The following is a 22,707-nucleotide window of genomic DNA, read 5'->3' on the forward strand; positions in this document are numbered from 1 at the left end:
CGCACACACACTTCCCATAAGCGTCGGACTAATGGGAGTGAGTGCCTTGCCTTGGATAAATCAAATAATACCCGCGTGAGAGGGATACTGTGTTGATTTTATTATTGTATGTGAGCTGGGAATGCACACTGTGTGTTATTTACAGTACGTACTGGACTGCACAGATAATCAAATCATTTCAATACTAATGAATTCCTGCTGCCAGCCTCAGAGTTTGCTGTTTATCAGGAAAGGACCTGTTTGTATTTATTTATAGATGATTTTCTCTTTTATCTCATTTTTTTTTAGCACCTACACAGAGACACACACTGTCTCTCTCTCCTTTCCCTCCCTCCCTCCCTCCCTCTCTCTCCCTGTCTAAGACATGGAAGCAGGGTATATATAAAAATATAAATATATAGCAAACTGCTAAAAGAAAAGAAACAAAAGGTGAGTTGATTTTTTTGTAACTTTAAAAAAAAAAATCAATTTCTTTATTTTAATACGACCCTCCTCTCTCCCTCCCTTCATATTTCTTATCTGAAGACACCATTTTGTCTCCTGCCTGGGCCCTCCATCTTGTGTGTTTAAAAAACTTTTCATCTCTCTCTCTCCCTCTCTCTCTCTCTCTCTCTCTCTCTTTCTCTCTCTTTCTTTCTCTCTCTCTCTCTCTCTCTTTCTTTCTCTCTCTCTCTCTTTCTCAGCATGACTGTGTATATTATATGTCTATCATATAGGCATGTCGGTCTATAGCTGGGCACGCTGGCCCTGCCCCTGGATTTGGCCCCTATACAATGCTGTAGGGTCTCTACAGTACACTGTACAGCTAGCATAGGGACACACACTGCTGAGATTGTTGCAGTTCTTGGCTATGTATAAGAAATAAGTACATGCATGAATCCTATATGTAAACATGTAAATGCATATATTCTATAGGGGAGGTGGCTATAGGTGTATGCTTGCTGAGGGCTGTAGTTACCTATTTTATACATTGTCAGACACCTTTTGAGTAGCAGGTGAATGTGAATTAATTGTATCAGTATATTTTATTTATTTTATTTATATATATATATATATATATATATATTTTTTTTTTTTGCATCACCCTATAGAATTAACTAATTTTGCTTCATCGAATGAAAACACTAAAGGAAAATAAATGAATTAATTTTTGAATTTCTAAATGTAGCTCTATGCAGTGTTTCTCCATAACCCATTTCTATAAGAGTGTGAATTGCATGTGACTGAATATGAGATCAACTGTCAGCAATGAGACCCACACTGAACAGCTTTAAAAATAAAACGTTCTGGACACTGAGACCCACTCTGAGAGACCCACTCTGAGAGACCCACTCTGAGAGACCCACTCTGAGAGACCCACACTGAGAGACACACTGAGAGACCCACACTGAGACCCACACTGAGAGACCCACACTGAGAGACCCACACTGCACAGCTTTACAAATCTACAAAACAAAATACAACGTTTTGAAATATTCTCAAGGGTTAACACTTGGGTAACATTTAAACTCTAATACCCCAAATTATTTTTAATATTATTATTATTATTATTGAAAAGGTGCACACAGGAGTAAGAGGTGAATTTAATTAAATGATGGAAATTTGGATTTTCTGAACACACTGTCAATAAGTTTATTGTGTTCTAGTTATTATTATTATTATTATTATTATTATTACTATTATTACTATTATTATTACATTTCGAACCTCCTTTTAAATGCCACCTGCTTGTCCAGCAGCACTTCTTTGCCTGACGGATTATTCATTCTCTGACTGTCGGATCCAAAAAAAAAAACACCCCAGACAAGCTGACTGCTGTGGTGGAAGAAAAATAATAACAAACTGAAATATCAAAGCACGACAAGATAGGAATGTTCTGTTAGCTTGCATTCAATTTTAACAACACGTGTGGACTGGGGGGGGAGGGTGCGATGTGCGACCAAAAAATAAATTCATTTTATCATAAATCCCTGCGCCACAGAGCTTCTCAAAGAGGCAACACAGACTAGAGCAGCAGTCTGGCAGGGTTACGATGCTGTGAGACACTGAGTCAGGACCCCGGACTAACGCGCTGGGTTCAACTGGCAGCAGTGTGGAGTAGTGGTCAGGGCTCTGGACTCTGGACCGGAGGGTCGTGGGTTCAATCCCAGGTGGGGGACACTGCTGCTGTACCCTTGAGCAAGGTACTTTACCTAGATTGCTCCAGTAAAAACCCAACTGTATAAATGGGGAATTGTATGTAAAAATAATGTGTAAAAAATAATGTAATTGTAAGTAAAAAATAATGTGGTATCTTGTAATAATTGTAAGCCCCCCTGGATAAGGACATCTGCTCAGAAATTAATAATATTCAGTGGTTTGTTATTATGTGTGTATTGTAGTATTTTACTATATATATATATATATATATATATATATATTCAGACATTGTAAAACAGTGTGTGTGTGTGTGTGTGTGTGTGTGTGTGTGTGTGTGTGTGAGCTCTATGGAGTTTGAGAACTTGCCCTGTCAAAACTTTGAAAAAAAAAAAACATTCTGTATTATAAAATAAATCTGTAGATAGGAAACTTAACATGGTCCAATTCTACACATTATTATTATTATTATTATTATTATTATTTTTTTTTTTTATTTATTTATTTTTTTCAGTGCAGTGTGGTCCTGAATTATGCTTTGTGTTTTCCAGGTTGGAATAATAAAATGTGAATATCCCGTTTTGAAGGGCGTGGCCGCGTGATCACCGCGTGTCAGTCCCACGCTGGGGTTTGGAGCTCGTTTCAGTTCTGCGTTTGTCTCTCGTTGTTATTTTGCTGTGTTTTGTTTTGACACAGGCAGGTTCCCGATGGTTTTTCCCCGATCATCTCCTCGCTTTCACTCCGCTATTCCCGGCAGCAGCACATCATGGTTTGCAGGCTCCCAGCGACGTTCCAAACCGTTTTGTGCTGTTACTGGGAGTACTGGGAACACTGTTACTGGGAGTTGAAACAGTTTCATCAACACGACCTGCAGCTCATTGGCATTGAAACCTGGTCTTGAAGACACTGAAAAAAAAGACCTCTGATGGAAACAGTGAGCCTCGAATCTGAGTTTCTGTTCGTATTTCTACACTCAAAGATGCAGGGATGGGAATGAGACTCTCTTTGCAGAGCAGTGTGATCCATTCCTGGTTTTACTATGAGTTTACTAATAAGACACGCTTGTGCGTGTTGTCTGCACACACTGCAGAGATGCCAAACTGCTAGCTAACACCGTAGCATCTGCGGTGCTCGTGCAGTCTCAGCGCTGCTGCGGGCCGAGCCCTGCACCCCACGCGTGGATGTCTCCGCATGCAGATCCACGCAGCCGCTGTGCGTGCGGCGCTCCTGCTGACTTTGTCAGAGGAACTCGCAAATGATTCCCCAGAGGCTTTTAGGGTGTGTCCTCGGCTGAAAAGCCTGCTGTGGTTGGATGCCTCTGCGGAGCGACAGATCTGGCTTTGAAATGGAAAGCACGGGGGTTGCTCAACGGCAGGTGTTAACTTATAGTTTGTGTTGAGACGTTTCTACTAAACTGAGGATGGAAATGGCAGCAAAAAAACAACGAAAGAGATACGACTCAACAGCTAGGAGTTCAAAGCAGAATATACAAAGAAGTGTCCGATATTTAAACGAAGCAAGATTGCATGCCTGTTCTGAATACGTCTCCCGCAGATGTGATTTTAGTGTGAGACACGGCGGAATAAATGACCATAAAAACCATTCAACACGAAACGAATGCACGGAGAGAGCAGGGCCTTGGGTATTTTAAATTTTTTAATTTTTTTACAACAGAAGATAACGAAAATGATGTTATTAAAGCTGAGACACTTTTTTACGAATTTCTGCTGGAACACAGCGTACCCGTGGCGCTGCAGATCATATCGGCACACTTGTGAAAGCGGCTTTTCCCGAAAAGTAACATTGCCTCGGAGTGTGGCTGCGGGAAGAACGAAACTACAGCGAGATCTGAAACTTCAGCGCCTCTTACAAGCACCCAACGGGCCACAGAGACTGCAGCACTGATACAGAGACGCAGTGTGCACGGGAGTAACCTCGCCTCTGCAGGAAAGAATCTGGAGAAGTGGCAACGCAGCTGCGTGCGGTGCCGTCCTGCGAGGAGGATCGATCAGCGACATCAGGAGATCTCTTTAGAGCAGTGAAGACAGCATTGCAATCTGCTCACACATTGCAAGAGTCGATGAACTCTTTAGAAGCGATTGTAATTGCAGGCCAGCACTGTATTGTAGATTGTAAGGCACAGTTTATCGAACCACATCGATTAACCACTTAAAAAAACCCAAAAACATCAGCGCAAATGCTCTCTGTGATTGAACTGAGGTCCCGATTGTGTCGGGTGTGATTGCGGGTGAGCTCAGTCTAGGAAAGTCTAGCGACAGAGCCCTGCAGCCGCGGCGCGCAGGAGCGCAATCCGGCACCGCAAACGAAGCTGTGGAAATGCGAGGAATCATTTTGTGCTGCGTTACAATAGTGAGCGTCGCCACCCACACACGGCTTTAAATTCCACTACGAGTTAGTTTTGTATTAACAATAGTTGGAAAAGTGTTTCCGACTACATTATTGATTCGGCATGTATATGCAAGTAGCATTAAATCGTCCATAAAGATCAAATACTTTTTATGCTGAATCGCCTTCATATTGTTTTTATTTTTCATTTGAAAAACACCAGAGATTGAATGTCAAAAAACAGGTAAGTCTCCCAGCGCGTCGTAACCCTACCTGACTGCCTGCTGTAGTCTATATTGTCTTTTTGAGAAGCTATGTGGTGCAAGGATTTTTATGTTATTTTTTCATGTACCACACATTTTCACAGAGCTGCTCAGGATGTTTATCTTACAAAGTTGGCTTCTTACAGTCAAACCTGACATGGATCAAACTGCGCGGCAATAGGAGTCTTATTTCCATCCCTGCCAACTCTATAGAAAGCTTCAACCTGCAGTTAAGGCTGTATTATTATTATTATTATTATTATTATTATTATTATTATTTTATTTTATTATTTTATTTTTATTATTATTATTACTACACTGAATTGAGTGTTAATAGACCTTCAGTATTCAGGACACACAGTCTTGGCTCCTTGGCTGCTTTTAACACAGGCTTCACTGTATTGATTAAACATGATTTTTCTTCCTCTCTTTTAAACCAGTAGTCCCATGAAAGCCAGTAAGCAGCCCCAGTCCACCCTGCCCTAGCAGCACATCAATACTGGGAGCGCCCCTCGCAGGCTGCCAGTGCTGCCTGTGCTGCTGCTGCATGGTGGGACCAGTTCAGCACCGCACTGGTATCGCACTCCTGATCCTGGACTGACGAGAGAAGCCCGTTCAGCCCAGCAGAGCTCGTCCGGTCCCGCTCGATCTCAGAACTCTTAAAGGATCGCAGTTGCCTCCGCAGCACGACCAGGCAGCCCCTTCCATCCCCTCACCGCTCTGTGCAGGAGCAAGCGTCTCCTCACTCCACTTCATTTACACCTGTGAGTGTCCTCTGCTCCTTCACTGGAAAGTATTGCTTAGCGTTAACTGCTTTTAGACGTGTTAAAGACTTGAGTTGTGTGCCCAACCCCACCTCCAACCCCAATACCAACCCCCATCCCAAACCCAATCCCAATACCCCCCCTCTGCAGATCTCATTCAGCTCACATATTGCACACTTGAAGCAGTTTTCATTGTTCCGTCTCAACCATGCAAAGTGTATACAGAAGACACAGACTGGCAGTGAAGGCAGTGTGAAACCGTGTTACAAATGAATGGATAAAGATTGTTAATGCAAACCAGTGGGTGTGTTATTTTTTGTGTGTGTGTTATTAAAGCAGTCTGCTGACTTTCATTCCAACTGAGCTCTCAGTTACTGAACTGGACCCTTCATTGAACTCATCTGCTTTCCAGTTCGCTCAGACATTTTGTGGGTAACCTGAACTCTGCAACCGTTCAAGAGCTGAAAACAATTACAAAGATCTAACGAAGCACAGGACTGGGGTTCAGTTCAGTCACTGCAAACCAGCAGACGCAGGGGGGGTCCCCAGAACCGGGGAGGGGGGGGACCCTGTGTGACATCACTGACTCCTACACCCAACGTGAAGGGGGTTCAAACTTTGTGTTCAGCGCAGTAGAAACAGCATCAAATAATAAATGGTTTATGATGTGTCCAAAACTACTTCGTTTTATTTTCCCAGCTATTTTCAATATTTCTTGCATGTAAAGTGTTATTTTCAAAGCATCACAATGTATTGTAATAGATAAAGCTGAGTTACACCCAAACACACAACAAAATAACAATGAAGCAGACCTGCAGACGCATCACGGCTTCAGAGCTCCTCTTTACTCAGCATTTTAAAACGGCTAGCAGCCGCTCATAATTATAATACAAACAGGTAGAGATCCACGAATATGAATCATGATCTAAAAGCAAGGACCCAAACACAGCACAGTTATTCACAGAGGGGGTTGGTTTGGTTTTCCTAGTACAGTAAACCTACTTTTCCAAACGGCCACTTCTGTCATTTTTATTGAAGACAAAAAAAAATAAAATAAAAAAAAAACACAACTAACTTTATTTATTAAAAATGTGTTTTTTTTTTGTTGTTTTTTTAAATAACCTGCTTGGTTGTTCAAATTCTGTTTAAAAAAAAAAAAAAAAAAAAGTATAATACTAATAATGTATGTTGGTAAAAAAAGTCTTTCGCACTCAGATAAAAGGAGTGCCAGGTTCACCCCCCCCCCCCCTGCCCCCAGGCGCCTCGAGAAATCCGTTTTCACACCCAGCCCTTGTTTCCATGGTAACGGGCGCTGGAATGGAGATTCCGTCCGTCTGTCTGTCAGCGGGAGAGCAGAGGCAGGTCACTGGAGTTCATGATGAGACTGGAATCCAGATTCAAACTGTCTGAAAACCGGGAACAAAAACACCATCATCATCATCATCATCATCATCATCCTCATCATCATCATTAACATCATCGCTGCCATTCATCATCATCATCATCATCATCCTCATCATCGCTGCCATTCATCATCGCTGCCATTCATCATCCTCATCATCATCATCATCATCATCGCTGCCATTCATCATCATCCTCATCATCATCGCTGCCATTCATTCTTTCAGGTTGAAACGCTGGAGTCCACGTCTAAATCAAACCACTCTATTTTTGTTTATTTTGAATGTGTTTTTATACAGCGCTCTGGGGTGCCCCTGTGTGAAGGCAGGGTGCTACAGATCAAACCCAATCGCATGGCACTGCACGGCTCATCTTCTCAGTAACCATGCGGACGTGCTAATTCAGGGTGATGAAGAATCGGGGAGGGGAACGAAGCGCATGCTGCCACAGGAAGTGATGTATGCCAGACTCCAGTCTGCTGCCCTACCCTGGTCGAAGTTGAGCTTCTTGGTGGCCGACCCCTCGCCCAGCCCCTCGATATCAACGAGGTCGCTGTTCACATCCGAGTCATTGAGAGCGCTGAGAGTTACATCCGCTGAGAGAGAGAGAGAGAGAAACTCCGTGTGACACACACACACACACAAACTCCGTGTGACACACACACACACACACTGTCTCTCTCTCACATATATATATATATATATATATATATATATATATATATATATATATATATATATAATTAGTGTACCTGTGTGCAGGTGGGCAGTGTGTCTGTGCGCAGTGTGTCTGTGCTCAGTGTGTCTGTGCTCGGGTGCGCAGTGTGTCTGTGCTCAGTGTGTCTGTGCTCAGGTGCTCAGTGTGTCTGTGCTCAGGGGGGGCAGTGTGTCTGCGCTCCGTGTGTTATCTGTGCTCCGTGTGTTATCTGTGCTCCGTGTGTTATCTGTGCTCCGTGTGTCTGTGTTATCTGTGCTCCGTGTGTCTGTGCTCAGTGTGTCTGTGCTCCGTATTTTCTTACCTGCAGTTTTCTGTTTCTTGATGGCGGGGGAGGGGGAGGGGTCCGGCAGCCCCGGCTCGCCACGACCTGGGCAGTCGGCACGGCGATGACAGAGGGGGTCGTCACCACGGCGACGGGGGCTTTCTTCTGGGACTTCTTTGGGGACTCGGAGGGGAGGGGGACCCCACTGTCTTCATAGAGCTTCCGCTTCACTGTGGTCTTGATCTGAGCGCTGAGAGGGGGAGAGAGGAGGAGGCAGAGAGGGGGATAGGAGAGGGAGAGAGAGGAGAGAGAAGGGGAGACGGGAGGGAGGGAGAGGCTTGTCACATGACTAATCACAGCAGGGGTGAAACAGTCATTGTGCTTTAATCAAACTTTCCATGTGTGTGTTTTTTTTAGTTCTTTTTTTACCTCACTAAACAAGTCACCGTGGCGACAGGAAACCAAGTCAAGCACAGAAATGATTCAGCAGTGCGTTCATCAGTGCCTCTAGCTTGCATTAAACAAATGAGGGGAGAATTATTATTATTATTAAGCTCACAGAATGAATGTAAAATCCGGACTGGCTCAAACTGTAAAGAAATGGAGACTTTCAGCAGTTCAGATTGGGATATGGCTTGTGTTGGTATTTGGATAGTTGTTGTCTGAGATGTGTGTGTCTCTCTCTCTCTCTCTCTCTCTCCCTCTCCCTCTCCCTCTCCCTCTCCCTCTCCCTCTCCCTCTCCCTCTCCCTCTCCCTCTCCCTCTCCCTCTCTCTCTCTCTCTCTCTCTCTCTCTCTCTCTCTCTCCCTCTCCCTCTCTCCCTCTCTCTCTCTCTCTCTCTCTCTCTCTCTCTCCCTCTCCCTCTCCCTCTCCCTCTCTCTCTCTCTCTCTCTCTCTCTCTCTCTCTCTCTCTCTCTCTCTCTCTCTCTCTCCCTCTCCCTCTCCCTCTCTCTCTGTGTGTTCGAGTCACGATGTCAGGCGCTGGCATTCGCACGCAGAGGAAGGGCTTTTTCTCACACGGTGCGCTCTTTGATAACGGAGCTGATCTGATTTAAATCCTCCCCAAAGCGACGCACCACCGAGCGCAGCATGTCGATCTCCGTCTCCGTCCACTTGGCCCTGCGGAGAGACAGGGGGACACACAGGGGACACTGATGAAAGCACTAGCCTAGACAACGGTCTGCTTGACTTGAGAATCCTTAGATGGTCAAAAATACGGATCTCAGTCCGAGTGAACAAAAAAATTAAACTTTACCAAACGTGACACAGAAATGTTGATGTATTGACCCAATAAAAACAAAAAAACACACCAGAAAATGAGATTCAATAAAATCAACAAACAAGGGGAGTGCAAGGATACAGCAGGGGTGGAAATAAGACTCCTGCTGCCCAGCATTCCTGATCTGTATTCTGTTTAATAAGCAGACACTCCTGAGCTTGTTACCTGAACACGCTGTGGGGCTGATCAAGCTGGGAGTAAAACCTGGACTGGGTGACGCTGCTGTGCAGCAGGAGTCTTGTTCCCAGCCCTGTGACACGTACCACAGCGTGACATCGGTGTCTCAGGAACAGGTGTAGAAAAATTTTAATCGGTTCTTAACCCCAACGCACTGAACCAAACCCTGAACTGAACAAATAATGTGCTTCATTTCACCTCTGTAATTGTTCTGCTTGTTCAAAAAAATGTTGCAGATTTCAAGTGACTTAACAGTGACGATAACAGTTTAGCGTCACTTGAAACCTGAAACTTCATCAGTTCAGTTAAGAGTTCGGTTCAGTAATTGAGCGAGCAATTACAAAAAACAGAAGCCCTGACCCCTGACCCCTGAGCCCTCGTCGGCACTCACCCTGCAGGACTGGAGTCGGCCACGGGGTGGAGCTGCATCGTGAGCTCCCCCAGCTTGGTGAAGGCAGCGCCGGCCGCGGAGAAGATCTCTCCCACCTGAGGGGGGAGCAGCGGAGTCACACGCAGGAAACACTCACTCACGAGGGAAGGGAGCTGGAGCAGAAGGGTTGCATCCCCCTACAGAACGACGTCGCGTGAAACCTGCTCAACACCGTGACCTCGTGGACGTGCTCAATGACACACCAGCGCTTCCCAGCTTCCCCCCCTCATACTCCACCAATAACTGAAAACGTGGCATTTCAAAACCTCGCACCAAATACCACTGTGCTGCTACTGGGGATCCTGCAATCTCATTTGGAAGTTTCTTTGATTACATGAGGATAAAATATATATATTTGTTTTGTTTTGATTGTCTCAATCCTAAAATTCCAGGTGATGCAAAACTTTTGCCCAGAGCTGCAGAAGCACTGCGAGTTCATTCAAATATAACGTTGTGTAATACAGCGTTAGAAAGCGGTACATCGTCACAATGTGGTACCCGCGCCAACACCTGACCCGTGTCATGTCAGAACGTGATGCGCTGCCACATTGACAGCTGGACCAAAATCTGACAGCTCACAATTGCGACATTTTCCTATGTCAAACAGAGGTACGTTAACCATTAAATTATATATATATTTTTTTTGCAAACGTAGACTGGAAACGGACAATCAATTTCTCTAAAAAGAAAAAAAATCACTACTAACACAAAAGTCCACGGAAAGTAAAAAAATAATAATCAATGCATTGCATCGATACATAATCACATACTACTTTCTTAAGGGGGGTCAAATATGACGCATTGCATTAACAACGACGTAAAAGACTGGAAAACGTGATCAATTCAATTTAAAAAGCTGTAAAAGACCTCAAAGTTGTTTAAACATGCGCCACCAAGCGCAGGTCTCTGCGTACCTGAAAAATAACATTGCACCGGGTGAAAATAACTAATATGTACCTTCCAAGGCTGGAATAACCATTTCGTGCCTTGAGCGATCGGTATTTCCCTGAACACCATCAAACGCACGGTTAAAAGCATGCTTATATTATATCGAGGTGTATTTAAAGCGGATACCCCGGAGATGCTTCTTCAAACTGTAACGTGACACGGACACGGTCGCACAGGGAGTACAAAGACGCAGGAGTTTGAAATTTCACACAAGATCCCCGGTGTCCTGGAAACAAATCGGGGCACCTCTGAGAATATTACCTGGGACGACAAGAAAGGGACGATTTCTGGGGTGATTTTGAGCCCCCGTGCGAATCGGGCTGAACAAACACACACAAGTTACTCTGAATAAGCGCTGCTTTTAACCTCCGATCTCAGTATAAAAAAATAATAAGACTCCCAAACAAAGCCTTTACTGTCTGGAAACGCGTTACTTACCTTCGTTGAAGCGGACGTCATTTCTCTCGTCAAGTTACTCCACAAAAAAACTATTTTGTTTTTAAAAAACCGTATTAAAAAAACTGAAACTTGGCGTTTTAAATCTACAAATAAACATTAATAATAAATTACTATAAATATGTGTTGTTTTTTACTCTTTAATACAAGTTTAGCCTTGAAAACACCTCACACTACTACTAAATAAAAACAGCGTGCTCAGTTCTTGGTGTAACAGTTTTAAAAGATAAAGTCTCTCTCTTTTTTCACCGAGAAAACAAGAAACAACAGAGGCCCGATTTCAGCCGCCGCCGCCAAATTAAAAACAAAGGCGTCTGTTTCAATCAATTAAAATCATTTCCCGATCCTGGATCATTTTTGTATGTTTTTTTTGTTTTTTTGGACAGATGCTCCCTTGTTCAAACCGACCCCATTTATTTAAATTGTTCAAAAAAACCTGCCGAAAATTAAAAATATACACCAGGCTCAAATCAAACAGCTTCACCGCCAGACCGCAGACTAGCGTAGAGTCCCGCGGCCTCTGCGCCCATTGGTCGAGCGCCTCATTCGGGTTACTTTGATTGGCCAGAAAGGCTTGTCGATCATTCTCTGCGTCCTGAAACACGCCTCCTCGATGATTCGCCACAACAGAAGCATCCACCGAAACTCTATTGGACTGAAGCGCTGCCCGTCAGGATTGGGAAACGAACGTCACAGTAGGAAGGGCGGGATTCCACCTCCACTCTGCGCTCATTGGTGGGATTCGTACCGGCTAACTATCTCATTGGTGTTTCCATCTTAGAACCCGCCCCCAAACACAAAAGCAGAAATTAGTCCACAGGCTGAAGCCATTCACCATTAAACTTGGTGTAAGATTATTTACTTCAACAAACCAGGTGCCAAATAATCCGAAAAAAAATCCGAGCCCAAGATGTATGCATGTATGAAATGTGATGCATTGCATTTAGACTTAACCTTTGCTGATTAACAGAATTATAGTGAAGTTATCATAACAACATAATGAAAGAGAAAATGATGCCATGCTGTGCAAATCGCTGGGGATTGTGCCCTTCTGTAGTAAACGTACGTGTGTGCGTGCGTGTGTCAGGGTGTGTGTGTGTGTGTCAGGGTGTGCGTGCTTGTGTGTGTGTGTCAGGGTGTGTGTGTGTGTGAGGGGTGTGTGTGTCTGTGTGTGTGAGGGGTGTGTCAGGGTGTGTGTGTGTCAGGGTGTGTGTGTGTGAGGGGTGTGTGTGTGTAGGTGCAGAGACAGGGGGTGCTCACAGTGCAAACCGCGCCTCCACTGTAACACATCAGGAGACACAGACAGCAGCGCAGCTCGCTCTCCGGCAAAGTCACCTCTTTATTTATTTTTAATTTATTCAGTCACAGGGGGGTTTATTTCTAATAACAACAATAATAACAACTCCTCTGTAGTGACTGGCACACGCGTTTCCATTCTCACTGTTTATATATACACACTGTAATAATCAAACAGCACGCTACTGAAATACATCACGAGGGCTAACGAGTACAACAGAGAGCTTGGAATATTCACAGAGAGAGAGAGAGAGAGAGAGAGAGAGAGAGAGAGAGAGAGAGAGAGAGAGAGAGAGAGAGAGAGAGAGAGAGAGAGAGAGAGAGAGAGAGAGAGAGAGAGAGAGAGAGATGGAAGGAGAGACAGAGGGAGAGGGAGAGAGAGAGAGATGGAAGGAGAGACAGAGGGAGAGAGAGAGATGGAAGGAGAGACAGAGGGAGGGAGGGAAAATTGAGATTTCTCTCTGGAATGCAAATCGTTTTAATACATCCCGTATCTTATTGAATACAAACGCATCTCCGAGCAGCGGTTTTGAGATCAGGAACGACTCAAGGCGTCCGGATCCACGTTTATTTCATTGATTCAGTTTCACAATTTAAAACTGGGGTCGGAACAAAGACCCCCCCCCACAAAAAAAAAAAAAAAAAAAAATCAACCCAACACAATGAAGATCCAGCCTAGAACAGTAATAAATACAACCTTTAAAAAATAGAACACAGTTACGGGAATTTCAGACAAACACAAGTTTCTGAGCAGAAGGATGAACCAGGCTGCGGTTCCGGAGTTGACCAGCAGAGGGGGGCGATGCTGCGCAGTGCAGTCCGGTGCATTGCTGCGCAGGGTCGCTCTCGCCTAGCGCACCATGTACTCTTTGCGCTTGTTGAGTCGCACCTGACAGAAGGAGAATCCCCCGAGCAGCACGTAGATCCCGGCCGCGATGAAGCAGTTATAGCTGACCTGATCATACAGGGCATAGATCCGCTGAGGAGGGGACTTACTGCAGAGAGAGAGAGAGAGAGAGAGAGAGAGAGAGCGAGAGAGAGACATTTTGAATTTTCTATAAGGCGTAAGGCTGGAGAAGATCTGTGCGTGTGTGTGTGTGTGTGTCTGTGTGTGTCTGTGTGTTTGCCTGTGTGGGTCTGTGTGTTTGCCTGTGTGGGTCTGTGTGTTTGCCTGTGTGTTTGTCTGTGTGTCGAATGGGCGCTACCAATTCTGTCCTCTGTCGGTGAGAGGAGATTAAAAACGCAGACGAGCCCGGCTGTTTTGCACAGCGGTTAAGACGCTCGCCTCCGTCCCGTTACACGTGTTTGCGTGTGCGTGTTTGTGTGTGCGTGTTACTCACTCCTCGTGGAAGTCCGCCTCTGTGAAAGGAACGTCTTCAATCAGCACGGCCGAGTGCACATTGAAAAAGATCCCCAGCAGCACCTAGAGAGGGGGGAGGGGGGAGGGGAGAGAGAGTGTGAGAGAGGAGGGGAGAGAGAGAGAGGGGAGGGGAGGGGAGAGAGGAGGGGAGAGAGACATCCTCAATTTTATCACTTTTTTGTTCTTTAATTTGTTTCCAACCTCCCCTCAATCCTCCAATGAATTTGTTTTACTGTACTGTATAAATCAGTTTGTTTATATATATATATATATGATGCATTGTATATATGCATGTCTGTATTGTATAAATCAGTTTGTTATATATATGTATTTATGATGCATTGTATATATGCATGTCTGTATTGTATAAATCAGTTTGTTATATATATGTATTTATGATGCATTGTATATATGCATGTCTGTATTGTATAAATCAGTTTGTTATATATATGTATTTATGATGCATTGTATATATGCATGTCTGTATTGTATAAATCAGTTTGTTTATATATATATATGTATTTATGATGCATTGTATATATTCATGTCTGTATTGTATAAATCAGTTTGTTTATATATATATATATATGATGCATTGTATATATTCATGTCTGTATTGTATAAATCAGTTTGTTTATATATATATATATATATATATATGTATTTATGATGCATTGTATATATGCATGTCTGTATTGTATAATTGTTCTGGCAACACCTGCTATTGTAAGCCATGTCAATAAAGCACCATTGAATTGAATTGACTTGAGAGACATCAATGCTGGAGAAACATTCATTCTATATTATACAAGTGACATCCCCATAGAATATATATATATATACATACACACACACACACACACACACTGTATATGAACAAGACAGAGACACACCCACAATAACACACGAGGGGCATTGTGGGTAACTCCCTGCTGTTTAGTAAACAGACCCTGTGTGTCTCAGTGTGTGTGTGTGTGTGTGTGTGTGTGTGTGTGTGTGTGTGTCTCAGTGTGTGTGTGTGTGTCTCAGTGCGTGTGTGTGTGTGTGAGTCAATGTGTGTCTCAATGTGTGTGTCTCAGTGTGTGTGTGTGTGTCTCAGAGTGTGTGTGTGTGTGTGTGTCTCAATGTGTGTCTCAGTGCGTGTTTAGTAATCACCATAACCCCGTCTCTGAACATTGCTGAGCTACACAGCGGCAGACAGAACTAGAACCAGCCAACACTGTCCTGCACTGACCAGTACTACTGACCAGCACTGAAACGCAGGCTCGGGTCAATTACCGTTTTTATAGTTTTTTGAACCTTGAAAAAAATCCAGCCGTCTCAATGCTATTAATAACGGAGGGAAGCGTCCAGTTCAATGCTATTAATAACGGAGGGAAGCGTCCAGTTCAATGCTATTAATAACGGAGGGAAGCGTCCAGTTCAATGCTATTAATAACGGAGGGAAGCGTCCAGTTCAATGCTATTAATAACGGAGGGAAGCGTCCAGTTCAATGCTATTAATAACGGAGGGAAGCGTCCAGTTCAATGCTATTAATAACGGAGGGAAGCGTCCAGTTCAATGCTATTAATAACGGAGGGAAGCGTCCAGTTCAATGCTATTAATAACGGAGGGAAGCGTCCAGTTCAATGCTATTAATAACGGAGGGAAGCGTCCAGTTCAATGCTATTAATAACGGAGGGAAGCGTCCAGTTCAATGCTATTAATAACGGAGGGAAGCGTCCAGTTCAATGCTATTAATCACGGAGGGAAGCGTCCAGTTCAGTGCTATTAATAACGGAGGGAAGCGTCCAGTTCAATGCTATTAATCACGGAGGGAAGCGTCTCTGTCTCTGTGTGTGTGTGTGTGTGTGTGTGTGTGTGTGTTTATGTATAAGCTTTGCTAAGATTGCTCTCCCCGACATGTTGCAACACAGTTTTCAGTAAACGGGTTGTGAGTTTCGGGTTGCATTTGAAAAGGAAACTCTTTCTTTCGCTTCCTTCCTTAAAAGCTTCAGTGGACTGAAGCCGATTTCAAGTCTTGGTTTTTGGAATACCTCCCTCAATGCTGGTGAATACATGTGGGGACAAAACCTTTTATATCACTTAATATATAAAACAAGACTTCATACTCTAAAGACCTGCTAACATCGTTCACATAACATTACTTCAGAACGGCATCTCTCACAACTTCGACCGAATATAACGCCGCTTCCTGAAGCGTTCGCCTCACGTCATGCTGTCATGTGACCAGTAAATACACGATCTCACACTGCTTAGTTTCCATTATCTCAACGCTATTAAAATACAACGCTCTGTTTTTATAAAAGAATGCATGAAAGTCTTTATATTGCATGTAAAGGCACGGTACAAGACAGAATGACGAATATAAATGACATGTACCTATCTGTACAGTCCAGTAAGTATGTCCACAAATTCAGCGGCAGACAGCATGCGATCCCCCGTCTACAGCATCGACGTGTACACTGCTCTCTATACGAAGTCGTCAGCATCACAGTGCATGGTCAGATGTTTATTAAATGCAATGATAATCTGCGTCTCTTACCAGCATAATGACCCCCCAGATGCTAAGAACAATCCCACAAGCCGCCAGCTTCGGTCCGCAACACAGTAAGGACGCCATAGTTTCTCAATGGATTCGTCTGTTTAATGGAATTCCCGAATAAAATGATGTATTCCTTGTTTGTTTTTCCTTTCTTCTGACCAAATAGTCTCGACACTACCCACAAGCGTATCTCTATCGTGACTGAAACTAAACCAGCCGAATAGATCAGATTCGAGGGTGACCGGAACGGTCTGTCAGCTCGGCTCTTTCCGGAAAGACTCGGAACAAACCGGTCCGGGAACTACCAACGTAAGAGAGAGGGGAAGAGACACAAGTATAGACAGCGATCACTATACTGTCATTGTAAAATATACCCAGCTTAGATAGCTAATGATGAAAACTAATTATTTTTCATTTGAACATAATAAATAATTAATAATACTGTGTTTTTAAAATCATTTTGCGTGTTTAATCTATATAGCCACCCCTTTTTACTTGCCCTGATGGTGAGTTCCAAAACCCGACCAATCCATTTCTTACCGCAGGGGAGGACACCAAATCCTTTTTAAATAGACATCAGTAGATGCGTTGAATAGTGCAAATCTGCGAGTTGTTAAATGAGCTGCTGAATATTAAAGATGAGGTGAATTCATGATGAAATCGTCGGGATGTACTGAATCATTTCTTAATCTGATCTCCCACCATGGTAAAGGATGGTATGACCTCTGAGGTGATGGTGGCCGGTCATATGACAGACATCAGCTGAGTGACAGTTCGCTGTGAAATCGCTTTTTTTACCAGGATTTGAGAAGGGGCTGGATCTCTCTCCTCTCTGTGCTTTACTACACTTTGAGAAGGGGCTGGATCTCTCTCCTCTCTGTGCTTCACTACACTTTGAGAAGGGGCTGGTTCATTCTCTTCTCTGTGCTTCACTACACTTTGAGAAGGGGCTGCTTCATTCTCCTCTCTGTGCTTTACTACACTTTGAGAAGGGGCTGGATCTCTCTCCTCTCTGTGTTTTACTACACTTTGAGAAGGGGCTGGATCTCTCTCCTCTCTGTGTTTTACTACACTTTGAGAAGGGGCTGGATCTCTCTCCTCTCTGTGTTTTACTACACTTTGAGAAGGGGCTGGATCTCTCTCCTCTCTGTGCTTTACTACACTTTGAGAAGGGGCTGGATCTCTCTCCTCTCTGTGTTTTACTACACTTTGAGAAGGGGCTGGATCTCTCTCCTCTCTGTGCTTTACTACACTTTGAGAAGGGGCTGGTTCATTCTCTTCTCTGTGCTTCACTACACTTTGAGAAGGGGCTGGATCTCTCTCCTCTCTGTGTTTTACTACACTTTGAGAAGGGGCTGCTTCATTCTCCTCTCTGTGCTTCACTACACTTTGAGAAGGGGCTGGATCTCTCTCCTCTCTGTGTTTTACTACACTGTGTTGTGGTTTTACCAGATACCAAAGCCAGTGACACACAGAACTGTGTTTGAAATGATGTATTTATGTCAGCAGAATCACACGAGACATCATCCACAGCCACCCCCCCCCCCCCCCCCCCCCCCCATATAATAATGCTGTTTAAAAAAACCCAAAACATTTCAATACAGTGCACACAGGAATATAAAAAAACAAAAACATTTCAATACAGTGCACACAGGAATATAAAAAAAACAAAAACATTTCAATACAGTGCACACAGGAATATAAAAAAAACAAAAACATTTCAATACAGTGCACACAGGAATATAAAAAAAACAAAAACATTTCAATACAGTGCACACAGGAATATAAAAAAACAAAAACATTTCAATACAGTGCACACAGGAATATAAAAAAAACAAAAACATTTCAATACAGTGCACACAGGAATATAAAAAAAAACAGTAAGTAACAGTAAAGGTTCACAAAGCTAAAATGCTGCAGAGTTATTTGCTTTCAATTTAGTTTCAGATAGTAGTAGTTGCCTCTCGCCTCTCCTCCCCTCTCCCCTCTCCCCTCTCCTCTCCTCTCTCCCCTCCCCTCCCCTCTCCTCTCCTCTCCTTTCCTCCCCTCCTCCCCTCCCCTTTCTCTCCTCTCTCTCCCCTTTCTCTCCTCTCTCTCCCCTCTCCTCTCCTCTCTCTCCCCCTCTCTCCCCTCTCTCCCATCCTCTCCCCTCTCTCCTCCCCTCCTCTCTATATAGTGATGCTGTTCTCAATCCTGCTTGGTTTCAGGTACTCGTATTTCAGCTCCAGCCCCAGATTCCTCTCCTCTATTTTCTGTTCGATCTCGTTCAGCGTCTCATTGAATTTGTGTATCTCTGCCCGGGCTCCTTCCTCTGTGAAGTATTCCTCAGTGTGCCGTCCGAGAGCAATCTGAGGAGACAGAGCGAGGCAGCGAGTCACAGACTGCACAGGAAAACCTCCAGACTACAAACTAAACTCAAGCAGTCAAGCAGACCAGCGTTTGAGCTCTAGTGCCTTCATCAGCGTTATTGAAACTAAACTGAGTCAAGCAGACCAGCGTTTGGGCTCTAGTGCCTTCATCAGCGTTATTGAAACTAAACTGAGTCAAGCAGACCAGCGCTTGAGCTCTAGTGCCTTCATCAGCGTTATTGAAACTAAACTGAGTCAAGCAGACCAGCGTTTGGGCTCCAGTGCCTTCATCAGCGTTATTGAAACTAAACTGAGTCAAGCAGACCAGCGTTTGGGCTCCAGTGCCTTCATCAGTGTTATCGAAACTAAACTGAGTCAAGCAGACCAGCGTTTGGGCTCCAGTGCCTTCATCAGTGTTATCGAAACTAAACTGAGTCAAGCAGACCAGCGTTTGGGCTCTAGTGCCTTCATCAGCGTTACTGAAACTAAACCGAGTTATGTGACAGTGTGACTCTCACCGCGTCCGGCTGTGCCCGGCCCAGGTGCCATGTGATCGCCATCTCCACGCAGGATTGGCTAATGTCTGGCAGAGTCTCCATGATCATCTCCATGGTAACGGAACCCTTGCAGGTGGGCGGGGGCAGGCGCATGGTGCAGGGCGTGTTCGGAACCCAGGCGCACCAATCAAACTGCAGGGGAGGAAGGAGACCACACAGTGAGGGGGTGAGGGTGTAGGGGTGAGGGTTCAGGGTGTAGGGGTCAGGGTGTAGGGGTGAGGGGTGAGGGTGTAGGGGTGATGGGTCAGGGTGTAGGGGTCAGGGTGTAGGGGTGAGGGGTGAGGGTGTAGGGGTGATGGGTCAGGGTGTAGGGTTGAGGGGTGCAGGAGTTAGGAGTTCAGGGTTACCTGTCCGTTGTTGGTAGCCGCGTGCTGTACAGTTGCAGTGAAGATCACCACACTCAGGAGAGTCACCAACTCCTTCCTGCTTCTCAACTCACTGGACAGACCTGAGGGAGAGACAGGGAGGCAGGGAGACAGAGACAGGTAGGGAGACAGGCAGAGGGACAGGCATGGAGACAGGGAGACGGGAGACAGAGACAGGCAGGGAGACAATCGATTATTGAATGAGACATACACAAAATCTACTGCCAATGAATCAGTTAACAAATGAATGATGCAGTAAAGTTCTGGACAAAGATTAAAGGGATTAGAGCAACCATAATCACCCCCTCCCCCACTCTCCCTCCCCTCCTCCCCCACTCTCCCTCCCCCTCACTCACCGAATTTGGGGGTGTCCCCAAACCCCTCCTCAGTGACGTCACGGATCCACAGCTGCAGCTCTGAGTCCTGAGTGACATCAGAGTCCGAGGAGTAATAGAGAGAGACGAGACCGGAGACATAGCTGAGAGGAGAGGAGAGGACAGATTGTGTAGGGCAGCTGGGTCCTAATACCTGCCCAGGTGTGTGTTTGTGGTTCAGGTGTGTGTGTTTGTGCTTCAGGTGTGTGTTCATGGTTCAGGTGTGTGTGTTCATGGTTCAGGTGTGTGTGTTCATGGTTCAGGTGTGTGTTTGTGGTTCAGGTGTGTCTTCATGGTTCAGGTGTGTGTTTGTGGTTCAGGTGTGTGTGTTTGTGGTTCAGGTGTGTGTGTGTTTGTGGTTCAGGTGTGTGTGTTTCTGGTTCAGGTGTGTGTTTGTGGTTCAGGTGTGTGTGTTTGTGGTTCAGGTGTGTGTTTGTGGTTCAGGTGTGTGTGTTTCTGGTTCAGGTGTGTGTTTGTGGTTCAGGTGTGTGTGTTCATGGTTCAGGTGTGTCTTCATGGTTCAGGTGTGTGTGTTTGTGGTTCAGGTGTGTGTGTTTGTGGTTCAGGTGTGTGTGTTTGTGGTTCAGGTGTGTCTTCATGGTTCAGGTGTGTGTGTGTTTGTGGTTCAGGTGTGTGTGTTTGTGGTTCAGGTGTGTGTTTGTGGTTCAGGTGTGTGTGTTTCTGGTTCAGGTGTGTGTTTGTGGTTCAGGTGTGTGTGTTTGTGGTTCAGGTGTGTGTTTGTGGTTCAGGTGTGTGTGTTTGTGGTTCAGGTGTGTGTGTTTGTGGTTCAGGTGTGTGTGTTTCTGGTTCAGGTGTGTGTTTGTGGTTCAGGTGTGTGTGTTTGTGGTTCAGGTGTGTGTTTGTGGTTCAGGTGTGTGTGTTTCTGGTTCAGGTGTGTCTTCATGGTTCAGGTGTGTGTGTTTGTGGTTCAGGTGTGTGTGTTTGTGGTTCAGGTGTGTGTTTGTGGTTCAGATGTGTGTGTTTGTGGTTCAGGTGTGTGTGTTCTTGGTTCAGGTGTGTCTTCATGGTTCAGGTGTGTGTGTTTGTGGTTCAGGTGTGTGTGTTCATGGTTCAGGTGTGTGTTCCTGGTTCAGGTATGTGTGTTTGTGGTTCAGGTGTGTGTGTTTGTGGTTCAGGTGTGTCTTCATGGTTCAGGTGTGTGTGTTCATGGTTCAGGTGTGTGTTTCTGGTTCAGGTGTGTGTGTTCCTGGTTCAGGTGTGTGTGTTCATGGTTCAGGTGTGTCTTCATGGCTCAGGTGTGTGTTTCTTGTTACCTCTGGATGGCGTCCCACAGCATCAGGCTGTCCTCGCGGTAGAAGTAATCCCTGAGCTTCATCACGCCACGCCGCTGAAAATCTAACAGGGGCTGAAGAGACTTGTAGGACAGAGTCTGAAACTCCCTCTGAGAGAGGAGGAGGAGAGCACGACCCCCTGTAGAGGAAACCTGAGGGAGAGAGGGGTGGGAGGGGGTGAGAGACACACAGACACACAGACAGACACACAGACACACAGACAGACAGACAGACAGACAGACAGACACACAGACAGACAGACAGACAGACACACAGACACACAGACACACAGACAGACAGACACACAGATACACAGACAGACAGACAGACAGACAGACAGACAGACACACAGACAGACAGACAGACAGACAGACAGACAGACAGACGTACCCTTTTGAAAATGCCGTCGTCGGATATGAGCTGGGAGCGCGCGCGAGTGTTGATCTCCAGTGTGTAGCGCAGGTGAGGGGCGAGGAGCTGAGAGGAGACCAAACAAACTCAACTTATTCAATACAGAAACTCGCCACAGGAGGGCACTGTGTTACCAGTTGGCTCCAGCTTCATTTAGCTTTCTGACTTACACACACATATAATATGTATTCCAGTCCCTCGTACACTCGTTCCCAGTAACCACAGCCCCCTAGACACTGGTTTCCAGTATCCCAAGTCCCCTGCTACACCCTTTCCCAGTGCTCCCAGTCTCCCCAGTACCTTGTAGACTGGGTGCACTGTGGGGAGCTGTCTCAGCGTGGCCACACAGAACACCTCCATCACCAGGTGAGTGCGCAGAAGGTGAGTCAGGATCTGGAAGATCTGGAAATCTGAGTTTCGAACCCAGATCTTCGACAACAGCCAGGCCAGCGGGGGGTCTGATGGGAGGAAGACAGGAGAGCCGGGGCCGGGGGTCTGACCCAGCTGAGTGAGAGAGAGAGAGAGAGAGTGAGAGAGAGAGAGAGAGAGAGAGACACACAGACACAGACAGACATACACAGAGTGAGAGACACACAGAGAGAGTGTGTTTATATATATATATATATATATATATATATAGTATTCTTAAACATAGGTTACATACACTCATTATTTTAAAGTGCTTTGTCTCATGTGAGCTTGTCTAGAACGAGTCTCTGTATAGCCAGGGGGAGCAGCCCCTTGTCTGGGGGTCTCTGTACCTGTATAGCCAGGGGGAGCAGCCCCTTGTCTGGGGGTCTCTGTACCTGTATAGCCAGGGGGATCAGCCCCTTGTCTGGGGGTCTCTGTACCTGTATAGCCAGGGGGATCAGCCCCTTGTCTGGATGCTCATAGAGGAGGCACAGGGGGGCAGCAAGGTGCTGCTGCTTCCCTCGGATTACGTTGGCAGGGAGACCATCCAATATAGCATAGTCCATCA

The 22,707-nt window shown here is 45.3% G+C and overlaps 3 protein-coding genes across 3 annotated transcripts; all 3 read right to left on the minus strand.

Annotated features, from left to right (window-relative positions):
- Positions 1–6,332: 6,332 nt before the first annotated feature.
- On the minus strand, positions 6,333–11,737 carry LOC131734228 (chromatin complexes subunit BAP18-like). Its single transcript, XM_059021309.1, is given in 7 exon segments — positions 6,333–6,915; positions 7,398–7,505; positions 7,929–7,982; positions 7,985–8,139; positions 8,907–9,008; positions 9,737–9,831; positions 11,162–11,737. Coding segments are annotated over 7 exon segments (600 nt in total). The 5' UTR covers positions 11,183–11,737; the 3' UTR covers positions 6,333–6,850.
- A 756-nt stretch (positions 11,738–12,493) lies between these two features.
- Positions 12,494–16,664, minus strand: LOC131734229 (ribonuclease kappa-B). The gene is made up of 3 exons (XM_059021310.1): positions 16,382–16,664; positions 13,816–13,898; positions 12,494–13,470 (listed from the first exon to the last, which is right to left on the minus strand). Exons 1-3 carry the CDS (start codon positions 16,457–16,459, stop codon positions 13,326–13,328), a joined length of 306 nt encoding a protein of 101 aa, XP_058877293.1. The 5' UTR covers positions 16,460–16,664; the 3' UTR covers positions 12,494–13,325.
- Positions 16,665–17,925: 1,261 nt separating this feature from the next.
- Positions 17,926–22,707, minus strand: LOC131734231 (polyunsaturated fatty acid 5-lipoxygenase-like; the record flags this gene model as incomplete). The annotated part of the gene is given in 8 exon segments (XM_059021314.1): positions 17,926–18,729; positions 19,248–19,418; positions 19,634–19,734; positions 20,008–20,129; positions 21,300–21,469; positions 21,708–21,794; positions 22,029–22,232; positions 22,580–22,707. Coding segments are annotated over 8 exon segments (1,163 nt in total), but the record flags the coding sequence as incomplete, so codon positions are not given.

Source organism: Acipenser ruthenus, unplaced genomic scaffold (assembly GCF_902713425.1).
Source record: "Acipenser ruthenus unplaced genomic scaffold, fAciRut3.2 maternal haplotype, whole genome shotgun sequence".
Lineage (NCBI taxonomy): Eukaryota > Metazoa > Chordata > Actinopteri > Acipenseriformes > Acipenseridae > Acipenser > Acipenser ruthenus.